This window comes from Oryzias latipes, chromosome 16 (genome assembly GCF_053564925.1).
Source record: "Oryzias latipes strain Hd-rR chromosome 16, Olatipes_Hd-rR_3.1".
Lineage (NCBI taxonomy): Eukaryota > Metazoa > Chordata > Actinopteri > Beloniformes > Adrianichthyidae > Oryzias > Oryzias latipes.
The window spans coordinates 21,375,653-21,397,509 of NC_136252.1; the positions used below are offsets into that span (position 1 = coordinate 21,375,653).

A 21,857-nucleotide genomic window follows, 5' to 3' on the forward strand; every position below is an offset into this window, starting at 1 on the left:
CAAAACACAAACTCTCAAAGAGGTGAATGATATATATTTATATTTATATACGGAATCTACATTTTCAGACACAGGTGTAAACAAATGTGTTTCCCTAAAAAGAAAACAAAATATTTCAAAACAGGAAAATATAAAGTAAAAATCATTATCTGTGCACCCTAAAAGAACCTTTGGCTTCCAAAAACATGAACCAAACAGAAAATTACAACAGCATCAAAAAACATGATCGACATCACCAAACAACAAACAAACCACAAGTTTCAGAAAAAGAATTCTCATGCAACAAAGGCAACCGTGATAAACAAAGCTAACGCAGGACCAGTTCATTTTAGTACAGAGGGTCAAGTGAGTGTGTTCCAGCACAACAGGCTCACACAGAAATGACAACTTTTCTCTGGCTTTCCTATTTTTAAAGTCTCTTAAAGTCTGAAGAACGCAGCTGTCATACTGGCACGTGTGCACATGCGTGTTTGAATCCGCACATGCACATTTCTGAGACTGCCTTCTGACAGGTGGTGGTGGTGGTGGGGGGTTTATAGGCAACAAAGCTCCCTTCTCGTATCTCAAAGTTTTGGCTTGGAATCGTCCTTGATGTGAGCTATTTTAATGCTGTCTAGTTTTACACAACAATGGAAACAATCGCACAGTCCAAAGCCAAGCAGTCAAAAATGAACAGTATTTACAGGTGATCAGGAAATTGCCCTCCCCACCAGTGACATCAAGTATCTGTGACTTAAAACTCAATGCAGGAAAGTGCGTCCCAGGAGATTGCCATCACTGGAGACATTTATTTGTCAGGAGTGTAATCCTTACTAAACAAGTCTACTTCGTTCATATTAAGTACATAAGGTGACTGCATTGACGTGACATGACTGCATTGAAGAAACAAGGCACGATTAAAAAGATAATAATAAAAAAGAACACCAATTGCAAGGACAGAAGAGATCGGAGTGTCAAATTCTCCCAACAGATCCTGGTTTTTCTTTGAAAAAAAGCACACCAAGAAGGAACATTTTGCTGGACGTTTCATCAACTAACAGTGCTGTAAAGTATCATCTTTAGTCATGTAGAGCAACTTTTTCTTTTCTTTTAAAAGTTCCCCAAAATACACAAAAGTAACATAACTCATTACAAGAACAAACTTTGCATTTTTATTTTTCTGCAGAAGAATTCATTGCTTAGAGACTGGTGACAATTTCCCATTGGCCATCATTTTAAAGGTTTTTTCTTTAAATGATTCGTCTAAAGATTTAACCCATAGATTGTCAATGCAAATGCATACAAAAGTATTACAGAACAGAAAGCGGCCGAAAGGATCCAGTCTATGCTTTTTAAAAAAACTGGATTTGTTTTTTGGAATTGTTGCTGACATCAAGAGTACTTTCAGATCTTTTTGATATTAGAATCAGGCACCTGTTTTTTTCCAGTTTCACTAAAACAGGCTCATTTTGACGTTGGTATGATAAACAAGTGGTGGTAAATATCATGGCTTCCTTTTCTGTAGTTACCAACCAAGTTAATGATCTTTGACATGACACATGGTTTGGAGTGTGTGGTCCAAAGGTGTGTGTGTGCAAAGGGATTAGAAGGATGCAGCTCTTTTGATCCTCCTGCATACAAACGTCCAGTGAGTGATGAGAACAGATATATATATATATATATATATATATATATATATATATATATATATATATATATATATATATATATATATATATATAAAAAAAAGAACACAAAGGATGGTCTTTAGCATAGCAGTCCCAGTTTTGGGCTCAGGTTTTCCTCCAGCAGTTCAAAAGACCTTAAAAGAGAAGTAGCTCGAGGAGGAGGGACTTTCCTGATAAGATAGGAGGGACACTTTTGTCTGCATATTCATCTGCTAGACTTGTCTTAAGGTCAGAGTTGCCGAAGTCCTCTTGCGACACTTGGAGGAAGAGGTTTAGTCGGGTGCAGAAAAAGTTTCAGAATCCAGTTTGTTTTTGTCTTAAATGCTCCAGCAACAGTCTGAGGGCAGAAGGGTTTGCCTCTTTTCAAAGTGTCTCACTCTGCATCCATCCGTGATCCTCTGCAGTTCAACTACATTAGTGGGTATTCATGATGGAGAGTCAACATTGTTCTTTAAAATTAGATTGCATTTGTTTCCTGTTTCACAGTAAGCAGAGAAATTGCAGCAGTGCTTCTCCGTGCTGGAGGACGGCACCTGATATTGTTGAGAGATTGCAGGTCACAGTTTGGCAGAAAAATGTTACAGGAGTGATGATGTTCTTTCTTTATTTTTGGTTGTCTGTGCTGCTTGTGTGTTCATTTAGACTTATTCTGCGTTCATTCAATAGATGTTGCTGAAAACGTGTGTTTGTTAGGATCTTCTGTTGGAGTGAGTATTTCATTGGTGTGTGGTTTCAGGCTCTGCGTTCCACTGGCTGCTGCAGATAGACCTCACTCCCAGCCGACACGATGGGAAGTCTGTTGTCCAAGTGGTAACTGATCAGGTGGCTGACACTTCCAAACCGGTGATCTTTTGTGCGCACCTATAGGAAAAAGAAAAAACAATACACTTAATGTGTTTGCATCCATTTTTATGGAAAGTATTGCCTCTCCCCCCTGTTTGACTTTTTCTGTTGCACTCCCACCATGACTCACCACTCCTTCTGGATCCACCAGCAGCAGGTGTTTGGGTTGACCCCCCTGCTGCCCGGTAAGAACATATTGTCCAGGCGTGGTACCGGATTCCCGCACCAGGAAATCACCATCTCTGGTCAGAAGTCTCTCTGCCTCCCTGCGAGTTAAACTGCCATGGAACCAGATTTCATTCTGCAGCTGCTGCACCATAGGGGGCGCCGATGTCCCAGAGACCCCGAGGGCATCATCAAGCGGTTCTTCAATTATACAAATGAAAATGTCAGGAAAATGATCCTAAAAAGGGTTTTCTGTGTTAAGTTATTAATTATAATTAATCAAAAATGATTAATAAGGCACTGTACAAAAGCCCAGGCTCACCAAAGAGATTCACAGGTAAAAACAAACAACAATAGAATAAAAATAAAAAGCAATTGAACAATGATGTAGTCAATTAAAACTGTTAAACAAACAAATGAATAAAAAAACATCCTTAGTTTGGCTCAAGTAATTTTTTTTTTCTTTTCTTATAAGCAATAAACTTACTATAAAACTGAGTTTTATTTTATCCTGTCAACCATGTTGACAGGATAAAATAAAACTATTACAATGTTTGTCTAAAAAGTCTTCTTTCCTTATTTTCTTTCCTCAGGAGAAAGCTGGCCACTTCAGTGTAAAGTACAAACCACTTTGCTCATCTCTAAAGATATCTATTAACCCCAATTCTTTCCATATTGTAAAATAGAATATCATAATTGCCAGTCATTTTCCTTCGCATTGACTCCCATTTAGAAGAAATCAAGCCACTGATGAACTTTCCCGTCGAGTTTCCCAGAAAACCACTCATCTGGGTTTAAATGTTTTACATAAAGGCCTCCTTTTGTTCTAGATTTATCAGGTTAATAAATAACATATTAACATGGGAGACACTCACTCATGTCGAAGGCGTCTCTGTTAGCATTTCCATTTGCAGCAAGCGGAGGACGAGGTTTATCCACATTGACATATGAAGGGTCATCAAACAGCTCTCGAGTTCCTTCTTTAGCACCCACTAAAAAATAAAAAATAAAAAAGAGAGAGACAGAAGCTGACACGAGTGACCTTATCTTAAGTTTTCATTTCAAAGAAGCAGCAACATGGTGGAGCTGAGAAAGAAAGAAAAAAATGGAGCAGAAAAACACATCTTTAAGCTGTGGCACTATCAAAACTGTTAGATGGGACTGAAATAAATGGATTAAACAGAGGGGGATGTTAAAGTATAATAGAAATGACTGCAGTCAGACAAAGGAAACACGAGCTCACCTGGTAACGGGGGCAGCGGCTGCTTGTGAATGTCATTCTGGCCCTGCTGTCCATAGAGCTACAAACAAACGTATTCCACCAAATGATATGAGCTCTTGCATCATGTAATCATCTTCAAATAAAGTACACATTTGCACAATAAAAACACCAAAGAACATGGTAGCATTTGAGAGATTTCACACATTCCTACTAAAACTGCATTAAAGTCCAGCTGAAGCTGAAGCCAAAGTCAAATAAATATAATGACTTCATAATTTGTCTTTGGGGAGACAAACCTTTATCTGAATAAGAAGTTCCAGCATGCTGTCAGCACCAGTTGTGCAACCAATTCAGGAAATGTTTCACAGATAACATCAGTTTTGCTCATAAGTCAGACACTTTTTCAACTGCAGTCTGATTCTGAAGGATGAACTTCAAAATAGAATACTAGTGAATGTGAAGATGTTAAAAGGTCTAAATCTTACTGATTTGAGCACACATCGTGGATACAACAGTTTTTCACCGAGATACAAGTAGGGCAGTGCTGAATCATTGCAGATTGTGGGTGTTCATACTTCAGACCATAAAAAAACACCTATATGTGTAAATGACATATTTGGATTTTTCTTCCTGGTTTGTCGTCTCTGTGCTGCAGGCCTCTCTGGATTCGAATGTGCTGAGTTGTGTGCATAAGCGGATGTCTTCTCACCAGTGTGGCTCCGGAGCGGGTCCTCATGTCAATAATTCCACCAGGAGGAGGCTGTTTCCCAGGGAAATTATTGTAGTAAGGAACTTCAGGAGGCGGGGCAATCTCATCATCCTCTTCATCCCATGCAGAGCCGTCAAACGGAGCCATTCTGACAGGAGATTTAAAAAAAAACAGATGAGCAAAAAGAGTAGTTTAAAACATATAGTTTAAGGTTTTTGTTCGAACGTACCTGTCATGGGGGGTGACCAGTTTAGGGGGGGTTTTAAGGTATTGTTTGAAACGCAGTTCAAATGCCTGGCCGATGGTGCTGATGACTTCTTGAGCTAAACCCTCTGTGCACTCCAGGATGTGACATGCTGCAAACAGAGGAGAGAGGAAGAACAGATTAGGAGGCTGTAGCTGTGCATCCTTGAAAGGAATCCAGAGCTCAAACGGAAAATAAGTTGAAACAGAGACAGTGCAGAGAGACGTAAAGATGGCTTGTGAATTTTGATCAAGTGCCTCAGAGAAAGCTACATTAGCAAAAAGGGTTTTCTTCACTTGCTCTTCTATACATTAAAGCAGCGCTTGATGAGCATCATTTAGAAAGGCCTTAAATGCTCCCCTTACATAGTTGTGTGAGAAAATGAACACTAATTTTGTCCTTTTTCTAAATGTTGGTAAATTATTTCATTCTTTACAAAAAAATTGGCTGCTGATAATATTTTTCTGAAGTTGCCAGGAAAATAGTCTGCAGCTCTTTATCACCATGCAAAAAGAGAGAACACAGGAAACGGCTGATTTATGGGCCACAGAATCATGATTAAATCTCTTCATAGAGGAACCCAAGTTCCGTTTTCAGACTCTTCCGTAGGATGTAACCTCTAAGATGGTTTTATTGTGTCGTTTCTGCTCACCTCTATGGTTGACTGGGTCTTTGGCCACATATGCTACGTACTCTGCTGTATCCTAAGGGAGACAGGGGAAGATAGTTAGGGGAGGAGAGGAAAGGGATGGGGGAGGGAAATCAATAAGAGGAAAGAAAGTGAAGGGTAGCTTTGAGACTGAAAGGCTGAGAAGAAGACAAGGAAATAGATCAAGCAAAAGCTGCCATCTTTAAGTCGCAACAGAAGTTAGAGACATACTATGAGCTGGAAAAGAGATAACAGGAAGTAATGCGGACGGGGGCTGCGAGCCACTGAGGCAGCAGTGAATTAAGTGGTATTCATAGGATTAGACAATGACTTAAGACAGGAAGGAAGGACATGCACGGTGATGAAAGATGGAAAAAGCCCAGAGTGCGACTTGAGCTGAAAGAGAGGGCTGGGTGACTCACTGGGTCTCCTCCAGAGGCAAAGGATATGGACTGCATGTGATGATTGGCAATAATCTGTGGAGACAAAGAAGAGTGGATGGAAGGAGAGAAGGGGAAGGAGAGCACACGGGGAAGATGAAGTATGTAGGAAGTGAAATCAAAGCGTGTTTATGGAAAAAAGAAATATGTACTGGTTATATAAAAATAATAGCCCCTTTTCCTCAATCGAACATCTGCAACAAAGATAAAAAATGAAGAAGGGATGGAGCACCTTTCTAACCGTCTGGAACAACCACCCTCAATGGATCAATAACAGCAACAACACTTGCTAATGCTTCACATACACAATGCATGCACCCAAGTTTTTTCTTTTTGGTGAATGGGTATATGATGTGCTAAACGACATGCTCCTTAGTGCTATGTGTTAATGTGAAAGCACTGCACTGCTGTATACCAATCTCCCCAAAGATAGACATCGCTCAGTGGCTATTAACTCATTAGAGGTCTGAGAGGCGCATCACATCCTGCCCAGTGGTAAGGCAAGAACCAAGACAATGTTAGGAAGGATTTGTGCAGCATCCAGAGTAAATGAGCTAAACAAAGTGGAGAGGCTCTAAATGTATCTGTAAATGTTCCAGAAACTGCCAACCCTGTAATCGGGACTATCCCAGAAACTAAACGTTCATTCAGGTCAGCCTTCTCCCATTTCTGAGCTGTTTGCTTTCATGAGTGAAAGCAGTGCTTAAAAAAAGTGTTGCAAAAGTTATACATATTTTCAAAACACACAAAAAAAGACTCAGCAATCCACTCAACATATTTTTTTTATCGAAAAACAAACACAACTGACAGGAGTTTAAAGAGAAAAATAGACATCTGCCGCAGAATCCTTGTCATCTAGGAAAAAATAACTATTGCATTACTGAACTTAAAACCTTTACAGGAAAATGGCAAAAGCATCAGAAAACACTTGCTTCTTCGAAATATGTCTACATTACAGAACTGTTTTTCCCCCAGGCTCCTCAAACATCATCGCCATTACAACTACATCTTACAATTGACAGGTTGTGTACGTCACAGGTTGTTACGCAAGCACACTGATAAGCAGGAATATCTTGAGCTTGCTAATCAATAGTCAGCATAACACTTTGAGAGAGCCAGAAAATGTGATAGCAGTCTAACCTGTTTGCAGTCAGAAGCTAGCAGGTTTAGGCTGCTGGTTGAGATGGTGAGGCTGATTGGCATGCCTGCAAACTGCAAGTTACTCTTTCCCAGAATTGATGTGAGACACCGAGAGGAAGGCTGTGAAGAAGAGCAACACAAAGCAAGAAAGAACTTTACTAAATCACAAGCTGATTTTATTTGGTGAAACTAACATTAATAAGAGTGAATGAGAGCTGGATACATATCTGTGGAAATAAATGAGTAAATGCTTTTGAGTGTGGGAGTGAGACGGTTACTGCAACTCCAAAGAATGATCTGGTCTCTAAAGCCAATGACGCCTGTGAGGGAGGCCAGATCACATAATTTAGGCTTGACAATGAATATCACATGGGCCAGGCCAAAACAATTGTGCCAACTCATCAACTCCAATCCACCTCCTGTTCTCACAGCTTTCATCCAAATTTGCTCCAGAATATTTGGAAAATGCTGAGAAAAGCAGCTCATGCTTAGCCACAGTAACCTAAAAAAAAGGCAGAAGTGACTAGTTTTATCTATTGCAGTCATCATATTTTAGCATTTTTTTGTCTGGAATAGTAGACTGCCAGTAATTCACTGGTCAAACCCAGTTTTGCAAGCAGACCGAACAGCTTTATAGACTGTTTGGGTGGATGCTTTTAGTTTTACAGACACAGCGTTTGGAGGCTGCGTTTGCTAATCCATAGTGCTTCTTAAGCCGGACACTGGCTCCCCACAAGCCTCCCCTGTGGCACGGGAGAGGGAGAAAAGAGACCTATAGTGATTGGTAATTACCTGCAAGTGGCTCACTCACCACACAAGTGCACAATTATCTTAAATCAAGCTCTTTGTGCGCTTACGCAAAAACAAAAAGAATTCCAGGGAAGCCATTGGTACAGTTCCATGGAAAACAAGCATTGGTTTGGACAGTCAGCGTATTGTTTGCTTTAGGATTGGAAATCATTTTTAGTTTTGGGCTGGCTGCCCAAATGCAAAAATGTGTGTGTGTGTGTTTACGAGATAGCATGTGACTGACTGGCCAACTGACCATAAAATAGACAATCGAGGTAAATCGAGGTCTTAGCCAGAAAAAAAACCAATTTCCACTGCTGTCCACTTCTGCGTTATAAATAAATAATGGCCTGTAGGGTTGTGTTGATGTGTGTAGTATGAACCTTTCTTCGGCGGGCGCCTTTGGCTCCGGGTACTGCCTCACACACCACAGCGATAGCTTCCCTGAAACAAGAAAAACACAACTATTAGGGAATTATGCAATATTTCTCAACACCTTCCTGCTCACACATTTGTGTACATAAAACGAGAGCTGGCAGCTGGGGTTTAGAACTCCCAGTCTGTGCTGTTTTTACTCCTCTTTGCCACAGACACAAACATTTCTGCAGAAACCAAAAGGAAACCACTGGGACTGCAGCACTTTCTAATTTAAGTTCTAAAGAAAACAGAAGGGCTGTATAAAAAAAACACACCCATATATGACCAGTGAAAAAATAGCACAAAAAAAGTAGGTAAATGGAGAGGAAGCAGAATAGAGAACATGACTAATATAATAGTGAATTTACAGACCCAACACCTTGAGACACGTTATCCCCTCATGACCTGTGATAAATAAAGACGAAAGCCAGCAGAGGCCAGTGAAAAGTCTCACCTGGTGACTTGTGTTCTGGTGTTGAAGTCCAGCGCCCGCATTGACTGTAGCACCTCTACACAACCCATGTACTGCTCAGGAAACAGGAAAGCAACTCGTTCACATTAGACATTTCCGGCACGCAAGACAGAAAAAGTTATTTTCCTCTACACTCCAGATTGGAAAGAGGGACAGTGTCTGTCTGTACGTTCAAATCGGGCTCGGAAACACGCGTTCAAGCTGCCCCTTTCAATCCATTTAAATGTGCGTATATTCTCATTTAAGGCTTAAAAAAACTTTCATGTTCACGCATAGCTATTCAGTTTTTAAGTCCGTTTTCGGGCTCCACGTTCATTAAATGAAAGTTAAACCAATTGAACTTTGAGGACTCGGATTTGGTAGTGGTGTGTGGGTAACATCATTTTCAATTTTCAGAGGCCAACCGTTTGAAAATGTATCATGAAGGAAAAATTAATAATGACCCGTTTGTGCCGGGTCGGAATTATGTGATACCAAGTCTTTCACATGTGGGAATAGAGTTGTTAACCCAAAGATTTGCGAGATTTGCACTGCTGGGACCTTTTTGCACCAAGCTTCTTCTAACTGCAAGTACATGCGCGAGTATCGGGTTGCGACAGTCCAGTGTGAACTCCATATGCCAAAAGCACATTCAAGTATGCCTGTTTAGCGCATTCTTGAATGTGCATCACATTCCCAGTGTGTACATAGCATAAGACAGAGGTTGATGAGAGTGTACTTACTGTTACAGTGTAAGAAACACCAGTGGTGCTGACCACACTGTCAGAGTGGAGCCAGCCACGGGTAGGCTTGTTGACGAAGGAGCCATGCCGTGTCCATTCGTCTCCTCCCAGCTGCCCACCTTCCACCCGTGCCCTCCTGGACGCCCCTCCAAGCCGGTTCATGTCCTGCAGAGGAGGTCGGGGAGGGGGAGAGGGGGCGGTTAGGAGGGGAGCAGGTTGGTGAAGAGGAGGGGAGGAGCTAGAGTTGCTCCTATCGTCCCCAGAGGACTCCACAGCCAGCTGAGATGGCTGTGACCTGCTTGAGGCCTTGAGTCCTGGAAGAAGAGTAGCAGTGACACCCAGACGAAGGGAACTCATCCTTGGGAAGAAGGAGCAGAGGGTGGTGGGACTGTTTTCTGCCGGACGGGGAGAGGTGGGGGGCAAAATAGGAGTGAGAGACGAGGAGGAAAGAGAAGAAGGTATACCAGGGGAGGGGGTCAAAGGGGTGGCAGGACTGGAAGGAGGGAACGACGATGGATTGGAGTTGGTGTCATCGTTTGAACTCAGCGACTCACTCCGAAAGTGGGTGTATTTAGTTTTGGGCACAAGCTCCATATTGATCCTGCAGAGAGAGTTTTTGATGCCAAGGCTGTAGTGGATCAAAGTGTCTGTCAAACTAAAGTTTTTCTCTGAAAAGACAAACCCATTTGCACGTCTTGCTCATGATTTGAGCTGCATCCATGTTGCTGCATCTGATTGTCCGTCCTACAGTCATTGTGAGGCAGCCAAACCAAACTGCTTCAACTACAACTCTGTCCACAGTGAATGCAGAATGAGAAGAGGTCCAGAGAAGTGGGATGTCCCAGATAATCAGACAAAAAGAAAACGTCTCATTCAAGACTTGTACAGCTCATGTTGGTTCAATCCTTTTGTGATTTGTTTGATTTCCCAGGACTAATGAAGACGAACTCTCAGCTCCACAGTTCTTTCTCGGTGTTCTCCCATGATGTAAAACAATCAGTGAGTATTTCCTTCCAACATAACCATCCCTGAGTGAGAGCCAGTTTTAAAGCTGTCATTAGAGAGTCCCCACAAGTTCCTGTCACTCGGAATGCCTGTTTTTCCGGAACCAAAGCTGTGCACTTGAATGCGATATGACTACATGCACGAGGTGCTGGAAACCTTGCCAGTCCGCAATGATGACATGCACATGTGTAATGCAGCTCCGCTTGGCAGTCGTATCCTGCTTGACAGAGGCCCATAAAAAATGCTTAAAAATCCCATTAGGAGCCAAAACAGGGATTAGAAGAAGGGCTGTGCAGACATCATCCAAAACTTTAACTGGTCAATAATACAGCAGGTACCTGCCGGAGAAGAGAGGAGGGTTCCTGCTCTCAACTAGCGTCAGAGTTTTGTGTCAGCAGTAGCAACAGCTTCTTCAGCAGCTACTTTTCATGAACATGACACCCTCAAATGTGTCATCGGGTCCTGTTTTACTCTCTCTCCCTCTTCCTCCAAATGATTTCATGTCCTCTCTGAATGGCTTTGGCCCTCTCCCTTCCTGCGTCTCCTTCTTCGTCTTCTCTCCTCTTCCAGATGACCTCTGGTGAAGCCTCTTTTCCTTTTTCGGTGCTCTTTCCCCCCTTCTCTCCGTCTCCTTTCTTGTCCTGGAAGTCCTCTCTCCTCCTCCACACAATGTACTCTGCCAGCCTCTGTCTCTCCAGCGCCTCCGCCCTCTCTTGCGCCACCACTTCCTCTCTTCTTTTCCAAATGATCTCTCGCGCCCCCTCTCCCCCTCCCTCGATGGCTCGCCCGTTCTCCAGGCTGTCCCGTTTAACAGAACCTCACTCAAAAAATACAAGTGAGTCCCGTCTGAATGCCTTTTGAACTTAAGGTTTTGGGATGGCTAGAGGCTAGACATGGTCATTACAGACACCCATAGAAAAACAAAGAAAAACCAAACAAAAGTTTGTTTTTAAGACTGGACTCGCAGAGCGGAGCCGGTTCCTGACAGAGGTACCTGATATGGCTAAAAACAAAAGAGCCTGCTTTTGTTTAAGTGTGTTCCCTAAAAATGACCACCAAGTTTCACTTTTTTTTTTTTGTTGTTCTTTTTTTTCTGTTTATTCCTTGAGCACCATTGAATCTTGGTAGGCCTCCTGGGAGATGTTGTCTGACTGGTACAGTGACAGACACTGCAGCACCAAGGTGGTGATGTAACACGGGAGAATGTGGGTCATTGGCTGATGAACACTACTGGTGGGCTCGTTGTGATGGTAATGAAACCTGATTTGTCAGGTTTGATCTCATAATCCAGCTTCAGCAAAGTGAGAGCTCATCAGTGCTGAAGATGAACTCACTCATCTGGGTTCGAAAGAAGCTCAAATAGAACTGACCTTTGTTGTTAACCCAGTGCCAGCTGCTGTCATCTGATTGTTTCGTAGTTCAATTCAATAAAAAGCCCAGATTATAGTTGTTTACCTGAGAGAAGAATGTTGACACTGCCACAAAGTGTATGATATAAAAAAGCCAAAGGCTATATTCCAGGACAGCTCCCTTCCCAACGCAAGGAATAGTCAGATCTCAGCTCTGTCCAACAGACACCTTAAAACACTGCATCTTTCTGCATAGACCAACCTAGAAGGCAAATACTCTTACATTAGCAGTCGCTCACAACAAACATCCCACAAATGAAACAGTCTGTAACAACTTGACCTCAGTGGGAGGCAAATGTACACTTTTAGCCCTGCAGCAAGCTGTCCTGCCTAAACCTTAGTGCTGCTGAGGCACTAGTCATATTTACAGAACATTGACCTTTAGACTTGCAAAAGATGAATAACTTACACAAGGCTGCACATCTGGCACCAACCTTTTAATAATACCAAAAGGAATGGCTTATTATAACATTTGAGAATGCAACTAAGCCAAAAGTATAACGGTCAAGATTGTAGTGGGTGCTGGATGAATGGCAAAAGGAACAGTCGCCTACACCAGTCTAGCACCACAGAGGGATTGTCTAGCAGTTCTAGCTAGCCATCCATCTGGTCTTGGACAAAAAGCACCAAGGAGGATCCAGATATACTCATCCACTGCCAGACAGGCCTGGATGATCTCCAGAAAGCTATAAAGTAGTATGGCTGGAAAAGACACAAAGTCTTCAGATAAAAAGCATGCAGAATAAATTAACAGTCTGTCACACACTTAATAGAACCAAAATTAAGTCCAAAGAGGCTTAGAACGTTCCATAGGCAACACATCCAACACGTGTTAACAGCAGACTAGGAACACCAGTTGTTCCTTCTGAGAGAACTAATAGAGTCGAGTCAACCCTAGCTCTAGGATGTTGGTGCACAAAACACAGTGAAGGTCAGGTGACTGCAGAGGAGACGGCCCTCTACATGAAGAGAAATCCTGAGTCACCAACAGATGAGCGCTGTAATGAACAGACTGTCATAGATGCAGCACTGCTGATGACTGATGATCATAGGCCTCAGGGTCAAACAGCAGCACCCACGGATATGTACAAGTGAAGTCAGAGTGATCATCTAATTCACACAGTCATGCCTGATAGTAGCACATTGAGGACAGATGAACTGAAAAAAAAACATTGGATAACAAACTTTCACACAGACAAAGTTAGAGTTAACAACTATGACCCCTAACACAAAACCCACAAATCATACAAAAGCACAGGCTAATTCTTTCTAAGATGTTACATCTATGATGATCTATGCAACAGCAATGAAACAGCACCAGTTTTTAAAATGAATTTTGAAAAAAAGGAAAAGAGGAACTTTACATCTAGTTCTGTCTGCAGCTGCTTCCCGTTGCTATGGCAACAGACATTAAAAGAAAAGCCCGCCGAGCATGTATGCCGTAAAGTCCCGACAACAGCAGGAATTTTCTGGGATAACTGCTTTGTGGAATCAAACTGAAAAATAGATGAGCCTTTTGGATTTTTTTCCACAGAACGGCAGGATAAAACAAACAAACAAAAAAAATCACAGGCTTTTAGAAGAAGAATACGATTAAGATCAAAGTTTGACTGCTTTGGAGCCACCCATCACACCTAATCAGTGTTGACATCCCACATTGGATGCATGTACGGACTCTAACAGCTAGTCAATCACAAATCATATCAAACAATAATAAAAAAAACCTTTTTCAATTAACAAGGAACACCACACCTTAGTATTTAAAAGACAACTGTTACAAAAACTTGCATAAAAAGCTGAATCTTCTGAGAAACTTCTAAAAGAAATGATTGTATAACATCCTGCAGATCTACAATTATAGAAAATATAAAAATTAGAAGTCGAAAAGAGAGTCTATATTTACAAAAAGTCCTTTAAAAAATGTTTTGTATCAAGTGAGCAACACATTTGCTTCTGTGTTCTTCATTTTTCTCACTAAATATCAAAGCTTCTATAGTTGTTTTTTATTATTATTATTAATAATAAACCATTCATGAAAAGCTGGTTTTCATGTTCCAATAAGAAGAGCCCCAGTGATGTTTGAACAGCCACAGAAAGTCGGATCCTTCGTCCTCTCCTTCCTCTTTCTCTGGCTTTCTCCTCATCCACTCCCAGAAAAATCGCGCTTCCTCTCTGATCCGCTCTTCCGCTCGGTTAATTCACAAAGTCACTGCCGGCTCCTGCCGCTCCTCTCCATCTATCCTCTCTCCTCCGTTTGGCTGCCTCCTCTTTCGTCCCCCTCCTTTGTCACCCTTCCCGTCTCTCAGCGGATGGTGAAATGGCAGTGCTGTCAGGATGGACAATAGCACTCCTTCATTGTACTTCTCTTCTCCCCTCGTGTCTGCCTCTCATGCCCGCTTTCCTTCCACCTCTGTCTGTTTGAGGGGACGAGCATGCTGTCTACCCTCCCCTCCTCCTGTCTGGGTGGGTGATGCTGCCTCCCATTTTCTCGTTCTCTCTTACTCTACCGTGCAGTGCTGCATGCCCCCCTCCCCTCCACCTTCTTCTTTTCCATTCTACTTCCTTCCTGCCCCCCCCCTTCTCTGCAGCCAGAGTCATTTTGAAGTGCACATATGCATGCACAGCTACATACTGCCCTCATGCACATTAATGCACTCTAATGCTCAAGGGGGGGAGATGGGGAAGGAAGGAAGAGGGTGAGTGTGTGTCTCCACGTGCACAGCAGTGCATGCGTGGAAAAACTGGGCTGTTTATGTTGGCCATTCAAGAGTCCTGCCTTCGTGTTTGGTAACTTGAGAAACAGATTTCAAAGACTGGGACAAAGAGACCCCCCTCCCTTCCCTCCTTCAAACCCCACAGCCCTTTAGCCAGCAATTCTGTGTGACAGGAGGTCACTCTGTATAACCTTGATGGAGCCAGATAAACTTAAAAAAAAAAAAAAAGCATGAGTTACATCTGCACAATGAATATGAGAAACACTCACATGACTAGGACACTAAAATATAGAAAGCAGAGAGACCAGAAATTGCCTGTGACAGTCAAGCGGATCTGATGAGAAGTCAGTGTTGCAGAAAAGAGAGGAAACCAGGCATAGAGTGCTGCAAGAACTAAGCAGAGGGGAACAGCAATAAGTCCTCAATTCACACCAAAACAACAAAAAAAAGTGCTTCTAGCTTAAATTTAAGCACCACACCCCTGCCAAGTGCCCCCTTCCATCACCGTGCTTGCAGTATTTACTACTAATGATTAACAGTGAAAAACAGCACCCTCCACCAGCCTGAACCACAGTGGCTTAGAGTTGACACACAATACCTTCAAAATTCCCCCAAAATTTGTGTACCCGTTTTGAGATTTACAGAAAAGGACTAGAGAAGAGACTATTGCAACTTTTTATAAGGTAGACACAGTTATAATGAATCCAGTCTTGCATAATAACTGCGTAAATAATTGAAGCATCTCCTCTCTTGAAGGATATGATTTTCATTTTTCTGAACATTATGCAACCCAGTCCCAAAAGGTCCAAACCTGCAGCCCTGAAAAAAACTTAACCGTAAAGTTCAATTCGTGGCTCATTAAAGCAACTTTATCAAAAGACCTATTAAAGCTGCAAGGGTGAAGGCAGGATTTATTGCTGGACTGCTGTAAACTGCATGTGCTTTTTTTGGGGTAAGACTAATAAACTGACGTCCGAGTACAGTCTGAGGAAAACTGCAATAAATTTCCTTGTGCATATACATGGCAGAGTAATTACTCATGCATGACTACATGCTGACTTCAGACTCTAGTTTTACTTAAATAAGGTAACTCAAGAACAAGCTTTACTTTTATCTGTTACACTGCTGCAGTAGGGAATATGTGTAAAAAGGTCTTTCACAACAAGTTTTTTCTTTTTCAAAATTTATTTTAGAAACAGAATTGTGCCTCAAAGTTAGTATAAAATTATCCTGTTTTATATTTCTTATGTTGTTTAGAAAAACCTTTTAGATAAACAAAAAAAAAAAATCACCTCTGAATACTTTTAACATTTGCAGAAAATCTCTGACTAGTTTAACTAATGATCCAGGATCATTTCATTTAAAATTAATGAATTCTAGAATTATTTGTCGAAGATGTTTTTCAAATCTAATAATTATTTTAGCACAGTAACTAATGCATGTGATGAGATAGAAGCAAAGTTCTTTTTTTGTCCTTTTTTGATACAAATTTAGGCGTTAAAGTTTATTTTAGTCCCAAAATGCAGACAAATATTAGTTTTCTTAAAAGTATGTTCACCATCAGAAACTGGGAGTTCTATGGCAGTTCGATAATTTACCCATTAACTGTACAAGAGAACTGGACTGAGTGAGTGTGACGTAACCCACAGAAAACGGTTTACGGCAACCAAATGAAGCCAATTCAGTCGCCATTTTTCGGCAGTGATTGGTCCAAGTCGGTCCCAGTCTCCATTTCTATGGCAACTACTGTCACTAATCAGGACGCTTGTTGGAAGTCCACACTAACTTTCTTCCACTGAAAGAGGCCTCAGAATCTAACATTTCAAATGTTCGAGGTGGGGGCCAGCGAGAACTGCATGCTGTTACTGAGGCATCTGGTTGGCCAGTTTATAACTTGAATAACTTGCAATGAAGAAATATAATGAAAAATATACAATTAAGATTAGCAAGAACATGTTAAAAAAGGGTATCAGAGCAAGAATGGTTCTTCTGACTAATAGAATTTGACTGAGTCATAATGGTTTATTTCTAAATAGAAGTCTATGGGATTTTGGCTTCTTGGAGCCCAAGGGATCGCTCAGTCCAGTTCTCAAATAAAGTCAATGAATTTACTTTAAACCTTGAACATTTTATTCATCTAACTAAATCACTTACAAAGTTGTATGCACCATAAAAATTATTTTTCTTTAACCCAATATTTTATCTGACCAGACTAAGTTTTGGCCCATCAATTAAAAGTGTACTCCGCCTTTACACAACAGTGGGTGGGACAAGTTCTGGTGAACAGTGAGCGGGTTCAGGAAATGGATGGACGGATAAATGGGCTAAATTTTGGTATGGGTTCATTTAATGTGCTTTACATACTGTGCCTCACTGTCTATTTGAAATAAAGATTCTGCAGGAGCTTTGTGTTCAATTTAGATGGAATAACCCCAAAAAGTATTTAAAACTTAATTCACATGCCATCTTAATGTGTATATGTGACAGAAAGTTCTACAAGTACAGTAACTAAGGTACAAAAAGTCCCAATAAAATAACTTTTATTAATTTCTTAGACGTTTGATGATTTTAGACAGTCTTCTAGTCATGTCACACGTCTCTTCTATAGTACTTTTTCCATATTTCAAATTTAGTTGACACTAAAATGAAGCAACTCTCGCGCCACTGTGATGTCATGTGTTTGTTTGTTTTTTACTTTTGCCTCGTATTTTTGAATATCTTACCATATATTCCATTGGCCCACACAGGCTCCCTGTCAGTCTGTAATACTAAAAACACCAAAGTGCACATCAGACACACAAGCAAAACACAACAAGCAGATTGCAGCAAGCTCCAAAGGCGCCCACTTGACCTCCAGCATGCTTTGATCTCTGAATCAGCTGTGGAGAAGACATCCACAACACAAGACACGTAATATTGACATAAAACTGACATACAAAGAAACAGAAAGCAACAGAGACAAACCAAGCCAATGGAGCTGACTGGTAAACCTGTTTGCATGTTGAAACACAGCCTGTGGAATGAAAGGAATCAACTAAAAACAACCTTATGTTGGAAAAGACTGCCTAGACTTGCTCAGTCCAAGCCACAAAGAAAGCGTTTTGTTTTAATGCAAGATGAAGAAGCCAGTGGAAGCTGCAAAAAGTTGGTATTTATTAGATGGAAATACAAGTTAAACAAGGCTTTAATGCTGCAAGCCTGTGTTATTATGTGAGGATCTGTGTGTGCATAATCTGACCTATCTAAATTACTCTAAAACAAAAAGAAAAAAAGATCCAAGATTAAGTAATAAACTAAAACTTTGACCTTTTCACTTGGACTTTAGCCAATTAAAAGAGTATCTGAAACTAGTGGAAATGAAACAAGTAAAGAAACAAATAAATCCATAGGGGAACAGGGACACACAAACAACAAAAAAGGCAGAAAAACGAGAATCAAATTTGCCAAAATTAGCATCGGTGTCAACATTAGATTAGCCAGGCAGTCAACAGGATGTCTATCCCTTGGTTTCATAGCTCACTACACACACAGCAAACATGTGAGCTGGATATTTTGGGTTATGCCAACCCCTCCATCTACCCCCTCCACCCTCCTATACCAACACTCCCTCTTCACTATATCTTTCCATCATTCCCTTCCTGTTACCCTCTGTCTCGCTCCACTTACTGTACAACTTCCACTTCCCCCTTATTGTAACCGCTTATTTTTCTTGAACTTTATTAGTTCAACACTCAAAGTAAAAAAAAAAAAACTACAAAAACACTAGCAAAAAGGCCATGGTTTGGTAATGAGCTTCTGGTAATAGTTGGTAATCTAAGTTGTGTAAAAAAGACATTGTGCCTAGACTCTTCAGATGTGTCAAATTTCAACAAATTTTAGCCTAATTGATTAACATTTTTTCTGTATCTGTAACAAAAGTGTTCAATGAAAGAAAAAGGCCAGGAAACACAATTAACAACACATTTTAAAACTTATAAAAATATAAAAAAGAGGAAACTTCTAGGAAAGCAAAAACACAAAATTACAGATACATTTTTACAAATAATGTGTGGAAAAGCACCATGCAACCATAAGTGATAAGGAGACTAATTGTAAAAATACAGCCAACGACAATTAACAATTACTTTTGAAAAAGGATGGAGCAGTTGCTCGTGTCCTCATTTTTATAAAACCATGAGATTTTTTCTTAGCTGTGGCTCTACTGACGTGCTGAATGTAGATTGCACAAGCAGTCAGCGGAGAGCTGCAGAAGGAAACTCTACCAAGACCCAGTTCCATTGTGTCAAAAGGTAGAGACGGACAACCACATGCTACGACCTCAAGAAAGAACATACCCTCCTACATATTGTTTCTATGATGTTTCGTGTGCGTGCATTTTTACATACACGCACGCACACACACAAAGGAAAAAGAAAACATAACTAAGGCACACAAGAAAGCACTAAGTGAGTCACCAAAAAACAAAGTGTCCCATCAAGAACAAAGGCTTAAAAAATACTTTCCACACATTTGTTTTTGTGTACAATTTCCATCCAGTTATGACATTTTTTTGTTGTGTGTCTTGTTGAGTTTTACCACTCGTACAAGTGAAGCTCCAACAATCAAATGTCACTTTTACCCATCAACAAGAGCTGCATTTTTTCACTCACTGATAGGCTCTGAACAGAATTGGACAGATCAAATTTTAATCAAGTGCAAAGACTCTGCCAGTATTGTGACAGCACGATCATGATGTCCAGCTTTGACGGACACTTTGAGCTTTGGACCGTCTTTCTGTCAGCACCACATTTGCCCTTGTATGGATGGGTGTTTGGATGCCTCTGTGCCTGGCTCCTACCATGAGTCCCAATCCAACTTCTTTTTTGTATCTTTTGATTGGACCTTCTACCTGTCAGCATTTCATCAGTGGTGATAACTTTCAGCATTTAATATCATGTCAGGAACTGCCGGTCTGAGCGGTGTGGCTGACCCTGATAAGAGCACTGAACCTGATGGTTTCAGTCGCCTCAATCATCCACAACAGCCCTTTCAGTCGCTTTCCATAATAGTGTCAGTCCTTCACTGGCTCCCGGTAAACTTTAACACTGTTTCAACACACGTGAGGTTTGTTTTGCTCACCGGTTTCCACGGATACGCCTTGTAAAAGGCTTGTGGAGCAGAAATCAAACTTTAGGGAAGGGTTTTGTACAGATTTGTGCTCACTGACATTTTGCCAATGTTTAAAATCTAAAGGAAAGATTGGGAAACCAACTTTTGAAATTCAGTAACAGACTATGCATTTTTATAATATATTCATTATTATGCTTCAATTAATGCAATGTGTTTTCAGTTATATTTTTTTACTGTTCTGAACACAAAATTAAAAATGTTTTTTGTATTGATATCAAATTGCAATCACAAATGTTTTTAGACCAGACCTTGCAGAACTAGAGTAAAATTCTGCAAATTAAATCTTGCAGATAAAAGTGAAGGTCTTCCTGTATTTCAAACGTTCCTATTTGCTTCAGCCTCATAAAGTCGTGTACAAATAAAGAGGCAAAAAGGACTGAGTCATTGTTGAGTCACAAAATGAATACAAATTAATACAATTGCGTTTTGCCTCGTTACAGTCCCACTCCCATCATCTTTTGATTGTAAAAGCGTTTGTAAAAGCGTTTGTAAAAGCGTTCCCAGTGATCTTTTAATCACAATTGGCCAACATCAAAACATCTGTGTTGTTTTTTAGGGCATAGTAGCTCCTTAGAAATTCATCTCCCAGTTGTGGTAGGGACTGTTGGCACAGAGTAAGCCCGCCCCTGCTTCCCAACATCTTCCTGATTACACTGTCTCCCAGTAGCTTTCAGCCCCTCACCATCTCAACTGAGCATTAGCCGTGCAACAAAAATGGAAAGAAAAATAAATAAATAAAAAATCAGAGATATCCAGCCATACCCTTTTGAGCCATGCCAGCTCAGACGAGGAAAACAAAGACATATATGGATCAAGTAGTCGTCATCAGAATGGCACGGAGCTGGGAGCTTTTAGCCCGTCAATTTTAGCCCCTATGTCACAGCTACAGGTCTATTCAAATGACTTTTTTTTTTCCATCTGCTCCTGATTCACAACAATTTGAAGAAGAAATCCTCTGAAATTTGATTTTAAGCCAAATTTTCTTCATGCATGTCATCCATCAAGAGAAAAATGCCACAAGAACATGTTAAGATCACCAAAAAGTGAGTGGGTCTTTAAACAAAGTCCTGGTGGAGTTTATCTAATAGTCCTCGTTTTTCTGCCCTAGAGGGGTAAAGAAAAATTCCAAGAAGACATTAGTCTGAGGCAAGTTTCAGAATAACCAAGCAGCTACACTGACAGCGCAAAAAATAACATTTTCCTGTGAAATATTTGTTGCACATTAACAGCTTCATGCATTTGAAAGCTCTTTGAGCTTTTTCTGCTACTTATCAATGGTTCAAACTTCCATTAATCAAAGGATATTCCTTTTTTCTTAACCCGTTTTCAATTGCAGTTGTGATCCAACTGACAATTCCAGCCCTTTGGGGGGGGGGGGGGGGGGGGTGAACAAGTGTCCCATTTATTCCAAATTCGGCTAATTTAATTATTATATCATTATTTAATATTCCATAATTTGTTCTTTTAAAAAACAACTTTGGATTAAGGGGTCCTTTTCCAGAAGTCCTTAAAAACAACAACAAAAAGACATGTTTAGGTTTCTTCTGTGTGGATTACGTCTGGAAAATAACAATATTTTACTAACTGCACACGTCCCTTTCGGTTATAAAAAAAAGGTATTGGAACACAAACGCAGTTGTGTTGACCCGCGAAAACCACAAATACACCACAAGTTATTTAAACTTTTCATAGAAGCAATAGGGAAGACTGACACACAGCCGCACGTACACTTCATTCCACAACACCAAAAAAGTGCGGTCAGTCAACTTTACGAGCTACTTACCAGCTCTTTTCCTCTCTTTCCCTCGTCTGCCCCTCCAAACCCCCCACCCCCCCTCAATTGCAGCTACACAAACTTCAGCTAACTATCATACACCCGGGCAGAGCGTCGACGGTTCCCTTCACCGGACGCCCAAAAATAAAACAATAATAAAAATGAAAGTTTAGTTTCGTAGGTCTCAATTTCTTCTTTCCCCAACAAGTCTCTCCTTCCCTTCCTCCTCCCCCTCCCGTCTCACCCCCTCCATGGTCACGACACACGGCACTTCCGCGAACAAATGGCAACGTCATCTGTTCGCTCG

At 40.9% G+C, this 21,857-nt stretch overlaps 1 protein-coding gene across 4 annotated transcripts; it reads right to left on the minus strand.

Annotated features, from left to right (window-relative positions):
- Window positions 1-23: 23 nt before the first annotated feature.
- shc1 (SHC (Src homology 2 domain containing) transforming protein 1) lies at window positions 24-21,807 on the minus strand. 4 transcript variants are annotated; one of them, XM_004078145.5, is made up of 14 exons: window positions 21,560-21,807; window positions 17,331-17,375; window positions 9,480-9,644; window positions 8,740-8,810; window positions 8,252-8,312; window positions 7,080-7,199; window positions 5,922-5,975; window positions 5,503-5,554; window positions 4,836-4,962; window positions 4,607-4,754; window positions 3,919-3,976; window positions 3,551-3,667; window positions 2,641-2,876; window positions 24-2,528 (listed from the first exon to the last, which is right to left on the minus strand). In XM_004078145.5, exons 2-14 carry the CDS (start codon window positions 17,340-17,342, stop codon window positions 2,400-2,402), a joined length of 1,350 nt encoding a protein of 449 aa, XP_004078193.2. In that variant the 5' UTR covers window positions 17,343-17,375; window positions 21,560-21,807; the 3' UTR covers window positions 24-2,399. The 4 variants fall into 4 exon arrangements, with proteins under 4 accessions (XP_004078193.2, XP_020565879.1, XP_020565877.1 ...); XM_020710220.3 differs by lacking the exon at window positions 17,331-17,375 and having other exon boundaries at window positions 21,560-21,803; XM_020710218.3 differs by lacking the exons at window positions 17,331-17,375; window positions 21,560-21,807 and having other exon boundaries at window positions 9,480-11,801.
- Window positions 21,808-21,857: the final 50 nt, after the last annotated feature.